At 48.5% G+C, this 7,938-nt stretch overlaps 1 protein-coding gene across 1 annotated transcript; it reads left to right on the forward strand.

Moving 5' to 3' along the window:
• Positions 1 to 645: 645 nt before the first annotated feature.
• Positions 646 to 3,369, forward strand: PTAFR (platelet-activating factor receptor). Its single transcript, XM_012645922.1, has one exon. The coding sequence runs from the start codon at positions 732 to 734 to the stop codon at positions 1,761 to 1,763; it is 1,032 nt and encodes a 343-aa protein (XP_012501376.1). The 5' UTR covers positions 646 to 731; the 3' UTR covers positions 1,764 to 3,369.
• The last annotated feature ends 4,569 nt before the right edge of the window (positions 3,370 to 7,938 follow it).

Genomic DNA, 7,938 nt, shown 5'->3' on the forward strand with positions numbered 1-7,938 from the left:
GATTTTTATATATCTTATCACTAGAAATAGATTATCTAAAACTTTAAGTCAAAATAAACCAATGAAGAAAAAGTGATATTTTAAAATTGAATAAAAGAAAAGAAACTGAATTACCATTGATTTCATTGAATCTCAAGTGCTATTCGTTGTAAAAACACACCATTATTTTATATGGGAAAAAAACCCACTGCCAATTAATTGGAAGATACCATCGACTTTAGAGTTTTTTAAAAATGTGCAAAATGGGAGTGTTTCAGTTCATTAGTATTGAGACTGGGTGATTTACAAAGAACTGAAATTTATTTCTCACAGTTCTGGAGGGTGTTGAAGATCAAGGCCCCAGCAGGTTTAGTGTCTGGTGAGGCCCAGATACCTGCTTCCAAGATGGTGGCTTGAAAGCTGTGACGTCACATGGCGGAAGGGACAGGAAGGCAAAAAGGGCAGGAGAGGAGAGTTTTGCCTTCAACCTGGAGCCCTTTTATAAGTGTGCTAATCCCATTCTGCCCTGTGCCTTAGTCACCTCCCAAGGACCACATCTATTAATACTGTTACACTGGGGATTAAGTTTCAACATGAAATTTGGAGGGGACACCATCATTCCAACCACAGCAGGGAGTCTTGGAATTGATGAAAGAGGACAGTCCCTTCTTGGCCCTTTATTAACCAAAATTCCTGTGTGGTCTTCCAGGCACGGCCAGGACCCTATGACCTGCTGACCCTTCCAGCCCAAAATGATGGAGCCCAATGGCTCCTCCCGCGTGGATTCTGAGTTCCGATACACTCTCTTCCCGATTGTTTATAGCATCATCTTTGTTCTTGGGGTCATCTCCAATGGCTACGTGCTGTGGGTCTTTGCCCGCCTGTATCCTTCTAAGAAACTCAATGAGATAAAGATCTTCATGGTGAACCTCACCATGGCCGACCTGCTCTTCTTGGTCTCTCTGCCTCTGTGGATCATCTACTACTACAACCAGGGCAACTGGATTCTCCCCAAATTCCTGTGCAACCTGGCTGGCTGCCTCTTCTTCATCAACACCTACTGCTCTGTGGCCTTCCTGGGCGTCATCACTTACAACCGCTTCCAGGCAGTAACTCGGCCCATCAAGACTGCTCAGGCCACCACCCGAAAGCGTGGCATCTGTTTGTCCCTGGTCATCTGGGTGGCCATCGTGGCCGCGGCATCCTACTTCCTCATCCTGGACTCCACTAACACAGAGGCCGTCGAGGCTGGCTCAGGCAACATCACCCGCTGCTTTGAGCATTACGAGAAGGGCAGCGTGCCGGTCCTCGTCATCCATATCTTCATCGTGTTCAGCTTCTTCCTTGTCTTCCTCATCATCCTCTTCTGCAACCTGGTCATCATCCGCACGCTGCTCAGGCAGCCGGTGCAGCAGCCGCGCAACGCCGAAGTCAAGCGCCGGGCGCTGTGGATGGTCTGCACGGTCCTGGCGGTGTTCAGCATCTGCTTTGTGCCCCACCACATGGTGCAGCTGCCCTGGACCCTGGCCGAGTTGGGCTACCAGAACAGCGACTTCCACCAGGCCATTAACGACGCGCATCAGGTCACCCTCTGCCTCCTCAGCACCAACTGTGTCCTAGACCCCATCATCTACTGTTTCCTCACCAAGAAGTTCCGCAAGCACCTCACGGAGAAGTTCTACAGCATGCGCAGCAGCCGGAAATGCTCCCGGGCCACCACGGAGACAGGCACCGAGGTGGTTGTACCACTCAGCCAGGTCCCTGTCAATTCCCTCAAGAATTAGTCCCTGCTTGTTGGGCCCAGGCCCAAAGTCTTTTCTTTCATGGACAACACGGACTGAGCTGGGGGAAGAAGGGATATCTGCTGTGGTCTGGGCACCTCCTCCCTGGGCACTGGTGGCCCATTAGGTATAAGGGCTACCTCCCCCAGGGAGGGATGATGGCAGAGCTGACTGCTGGAAAATCCAGAACTTGAATGAGCCCCTTCATCCATCTTTGGGAACATATTATAGTAACCTTGGCTGGCGACATTATCCTGAGTCTTACAGAACTGGGAGGAATGTCAGGGCCAGGTGCAGACCTCAGGGGCAGACTTTGAGCCACCTAGTTCACCCCACTGGGGCAGCAGCCTAGAGCTTTGAGCAACCACTCCCAAGCGATAATGGCAGAGAGGAATTTTGGGAAAGGGACAGCCCCCACCCCCACTGGCTGTGTGGCACTATCTTTGGGACAGAATTTTGCGCTAGGACAGTACCATCCTCTCTCTACCCTCAGGCATAAAGTCTTTGTGACACTTCTCAGGGGAAGTGGCTCAGTGGAGCCTTCTCTTGACTCACCCAGCAACCTGTCCTGAATGGTGACCAGAGGAGACAAAACACGAACAACAGACCAAAACAGGACAGGAGCTTGTTTCTTGAGTCAGATGCGTTTCTCTGCGCAGGCCTTGCCTCACACCTGGGTCAGCTCTGGGGGAGTGGGAGAGCCACGACCGCCTCATCTATCTTTCTGTCTCAACAACAGACCCTGACTAAGTACCTCCTGTGGGCAGCCACCCACTGTGGCTCAGTGACCCTGCAAAGCAAAATTGGGGCCCTCCAGGCCAGGGCACCTCAGTGTCCAGAGGCTTCCATGGGAATAGGCACTTGGGCTGGGAAGTGCCTGAGGCCTCTGGGGGGAAGGAGCCAGTCAGTTCTCCTCCCCCTCCTTGTTCTCTCAGGCTCCTCCTAACCTGGCTTCCAGGAGTCACAGTCCCAAGGGCCAGCAGGTGTCAGCTTTTTTTGAGGATCATGAGTTTTGGCAAATGTCTCCAACTGGGCCTCCTCTCCTGTCCCGAGACAGGAATGTGAGCCTGCAATGTGAACCTCACAGGGGCTCAGAGACTTCCTGGTTTCCAGAGCTCTGTGCTCCTTCTGAGAAATCTGCCCTCCCTCCAGGCAGAGTCCCCGTGAAGTTAGGATACTACCTGCCTGTCTCCTGGGCAAGCGCTGGATTGCTGATTTTGATGAATGCCTCCCACTGGGCCAGTAACCTGCTTGGGTCTGGGATGGTGGCTGTGGGCTGGACTTGGCTGATGGTGACCAGGTGGCTAGCGCAGCATACTTGAGCCTTGGTGTCACACAGACCCAGGTTCAAGCCTTGGCTTTATCATTTCTTGCCAATGGAGCTGAATTTCCTACCTCTTAGAATTCTTACCCATGAGGTAAAACCTACCTCACAGGATCCTGTGAGAGTCCCTTGCCAGGATACGGTCTCTTACTCTGCTTGCGCTGATTTGAGTGGGTGTCTATCACTTACAACCGAAAGAGCTCTGAATGAGGTAAATGCTGTATGCTGATGGACAGTGTCTTCTGAATTTCTGTCATCTCGGTACCCTCCTCGCAACCTTTGCAATATCTCTGTGCCACCTGTGTGTTTACTTAATAAATATTTTACATTTATTTAAAAGAAAACTCATAATTGTAAATGAAAACTAATGCCACTGGCCACAAACATAAAAACGTAACTACTAAAACTGTTTCTCTGTGTTCTGTCAAAAGTCACTTCATATGCCCCAGTGACTTACACAGCTTGCTTCAGGAAGCCCAGCTGTGATGTGCGTTAAGCGCACAGGGTCTGCATTCAGTAAGTGCTCAGTATAGAGTAACTGACAGTTTGAGACGACTTGTGATTACCTCCTTTCTTCTCCCTGGATGTTGCCCCAGCACACAGCCCAGGCTCGCACTCCTTCCCAGGGCCAGGTGCTGGGACGAGGAGATTAGGTTGTAGCCCTCTTCGCCACTCACAACACGGCCACCGTTACTCCTGTGACCTCGCCTCGTTGTGTCCTCAGACATCTCTTCTTGTGTTTGTTTATTTATTTATTTATTTGTATTTATTTTTATTTTTTTGAGACAGAGTCTCGCTTTGTTGCCTGGGCTAGAGTGAGTGCCATGGTGTCAGCCTAGCTCACGGCAACCTCAAACTCCTGGGCTCAGGCAATCCTTCTGCCTCAGCCTCCTGAGTAGCTGGGACTACAGGCGTGAGCCACCATGCCCCGCTAATTTTTTGTTTCTAGTTTTAGTTGACTGGCTAATTTTTTTCTATTTTTAGTAGAGATGGAGTCTCGCTCTTGCTCAGGCTGATCTCAAACTCCTGAGCTCAAACAATCCTCCCACCTCGGCCTCCCAGAGTGCTAGGATTACAGGTGTGAGCCACAGTGCCCAGCCTCTTCTTGTGTGGCTTTTTTTTTTTTTTTTTAGAGACAGGGTCTCACTATGTGGCCCAGGCTATAGGCACGATCATACTGCACAAGCTCCTTCCACCTCAGCGGGGACTGGAGGTGTGAGCCACCCATGCCCATCTCTTCTTTTTGACCTAGCCCAGAACAGCTCCAGTAACACCAAGAACACTGCCTTCTGAATTCCTGAAGGCAGCATTTTGGGACTGGGAGGGTTCGCATTTTTTTATACCGTAATTACTATGACTATTGAGGCTTATCCATTTCATTGTATGTCTTTCCTATCCTGGGGGCAGGAACTGGATCTTAATCATCTCGCCAAGACCTGCAATTGAGATCTGCCGGTCTCCAAAGCGTATGGCTTCCCCAAGGAAGAGCATAAACAGACATAGTGGCATATACATGCAATTATTTTGAAAGGGTTTAAGGAGACTCTATAGCGACAGATGGGAAAGAAATTTAATACATATTCTTTCAAAGTTCTACGTCCATATTTTAAAGGAAGTGTGAAATTTGTTCATCCGAATTGGGTCATTCTTGTCCTACCCAACTAAATCAGAGTCAAGGGTCTGGGGAAAAACATTCAAGGTACATAACTTTGCTCTAAAAATGTAATTCTCTGCAAGTCCTGTGGCTGAAACTGCCTGTTATAACCTGAAGCCAGTTTTACGTATAGTTGCTGAGATAACGTACTGCACCTCTAGGACTAATTTTGCCCACCACAGTCACCCACCAACTGGAGTTTATCATTTTCCCAAAGCGTTACTAATACCAGTGAACTTTCTCTCAGGATCACACATAACATTCCTTTTTAAAAATAAAACCTCTAACCTTCTGTTTGTTCTTTGGACATTCTGAGGTGTGTGTACCCTGAATTGCAATTGTTCCTTCCCAAATAGTATGTTAAATTTAGAGATTCCTCTACATTTTTGTTTTGACTTTGATAGAAGATGTCGTGGATTTTCAGAGGATCAGAACATTTTGGAGCTGGGAAGGTCCAAGCCCTTCATCTTACGAAGAGGAACATGGGGCTCAGAGAGGCTAGGTGATGGTAGAAGTTACACAGCGTGAAACTGGCCATTCATCTGTATCTCTCCATTCTCGCAGTGGTGATGAGATTATGGAAGAGGCTGGGTCCTAATTCTTTTGGCGAAACATCACTGATTGGGGCTTCCAAGGCATCCTGTGTATCAGGAAGGCCTCACCTTGCATTTCCCCCATCTCAGTCCTCACCCCAGGAACTACCAGTGATCTCAGTTGGAGAATGCTGGCTCATGCAAGACTGGCCTCATCGAGATGAGTCATAGACACAAGAGTGATTAAGTGTAGGTCACAGTTGACTAGAAACGGATACGCTTATGCCTATTTTTACTCATCTGTGTTATAGACCTAAGGTCACAAAGAGATATAATAAACACCTCTTGTAAAGCACCTGGTTTTTATGCAGACTTGGTATTTCTGCAGAACAAATCATGTCCCCCTTGACATTCTACCAGCAAGCCATCCTCTCACCCAGCCATCCATCTGTCCACCCGTCCATCCATCTACCCATTCATCCATCTATCTAGCCACTCATCCATTCATCCATCTATCATCTATCCACCCATCCATCTATTTATCCATCCATCCATCCACCCAACCATCCATCCATCCACCCAATCATCCATCCATCCATCCACCCAACCATCCATCCATCCATCCCTCCCTCCTCCCATCCATCCATCCCTCCATCCAGGTACCCAACAAACACCTATGGAGTGCCCCATCCATCCATCCACCCAACCATCCATCCATCCATCCCTCCCTCCTCCCATCCATCCATCCCTCCATCCAGGTACCCAACAAACACCTATGGAGTGCCTATTTTGGTCCAGTAACTATACTAAGCACAGTTTTGATCTATTATTTCATTGAAACCTCATACTCTCCTTGAAAGGTAGGTGAATTTATCCCCTCGGAAATGAATAAAATAAATAAGGACCTGAGCTTAAGACACAGTGGCTGCCTCCAGGGTACTTGGTACAGAAGGAAGGGGGCCCTAGCTATGTGCTTGCCACTTTCACCTAGCTTGTCTCATTGAGTCCTCATGAGCACTCTACAGAATAGATACTTTCATGCCCATTTTACAGATGGGAAAATTAAGGCTAAGAGGGGTTCAGTGATTTATAAAGGTAAAAGAGCTATTAAGTAGCAGAATAATATTCAAACCCAGATCTGCCTTGGTAAGTATGGGTCCCTTTCCCTCTCTCCTCTCCCATGTGACTGTACCCTCACCCAAGTCCCTCTAGACACAGCCTGGTGTGTGCTGGGGCAGGGATCTTTTGAGGGGAAAGCAGCTGGCGAGATCCTCCACCTCGCTGTTTCTGGCTTCCTGTGTGAAGTCTCCTGTGCGGCCTGTGCAGGCTGGAGCCCCAGCAGCGACGACTCTCTCCCAGGCTCTGGCCGCTGTGGTCAGCGAGACAGCGTGCTGCTAAGGTGAATGGCAGATGTGAACACAGTGTTTCAAAGAACCTCAGAAGCCAGAGTGTCACTATCACTGGAACTCTTAGGGGTCACCTGGATCCTGACAGTTCTGTAAGGGGAGAGACAGGGGTGGCCTCAACATTGCTGACCGCTTATTGCGCGAGCTGTGTGAGGGGAGCGTGACATCATTTACCCCTCCCAAGCCCCTGTGGATGGAACTGACTCTTCCCTCTGCCTGAATTACTTTCCTCCAGATATGCCTGTGGCTCATGCCCTGGCTTCCCCCAAGGCTTTGCGCAAATGTTGCTTCTCAGTGAGGCCTGCCCTGACCACCTCATTTAAAACAGAGGTTTTGGCTGAGCAAGGTGGCTCACGCCTATAGTCCTAGCACTTCGGGAAGCCAAGGTGGGAGGGTTGCTTGAGCTCAGGAGTTCGAGACCAGCCTGAGCAAGAACAAGACCCTGTCTCTATATAAAGCCTGTCATGGTGGCATGACTGTAGTCCCAGCTACTCAGGAGGCTGAGGCAGGAGGATCATTTTTGCCTGGGAGTTTGAGGTTGCAGTGAGTTATGATGACGCCACTGTACTCTAGCCCAGGCAACAGAAAAAGACCCTGTCTCAAAAAAAAAAAAAAGCAAAAACAAACAAACAGAGGCTTAGAGAATGAAGTGATTCCCCAAGGTCGTACTGTGGACGGCTGCCATAGCTGGGTCTGTCTGGCTCCAAGCCCATGCACTTTTCCACTCCACTCCATTGCCTTCCTCTGCAGACATCCTTCGTGACACAGAATGTGAAGGTCCATGTCTTCCATCTTCCAGAAAGATGGAAGATAGACAAGTATCAAGGAGGCGAAATGACTTACCGAAGGTCACACAGCAATAACATGGTAGAACTGGGATACAGAGATCTTTTTTTTTTTCACTTCCACCGTGCAAGACGCTTCTTTTATAGGCTTTCCTGTCTGCATGCATGTTACTTCCTCATCATTTCCCATCTCATCCTCCTCAACGGCTGTAGTGTGTCTGACATGCATCCTTCATGTTGTACGTATCCTTGTAAAATGTCTAGTGCTGTTTTGTGTGTATATTCATTTTAAATTTACATCAAAGTTATAGTTTACATAAGTTTGGCTTATTCTGTGTCTCATTTTTTCCCCACCCAGCATTGTTTTTATGATTTAGCCACACTGAAGTGTGTAGCATCATTGATGCTAATGTCTGGTTGGTCTCGCTGTGCATATCAATTACATCTTACCTATTTCCCCGGCACTGAACACTCAG

The sequence above is a fragment of the Propithecus coquereli genome, unplaced genomic scaffold (genome assembly GCF_000956105.1).
Source record: "Propithecus coquereli isolate 6110/MARCELLA unplaced genomic scaffold, Pcoq_1.0 Scaffold239, whole genome shotgun sequence".
Lineage (NCBI taxonomy): Eukaryota > Metazoa > Chordata > Mammalia > Primates > Indriidae > Propithecus > Propithecus coquereli.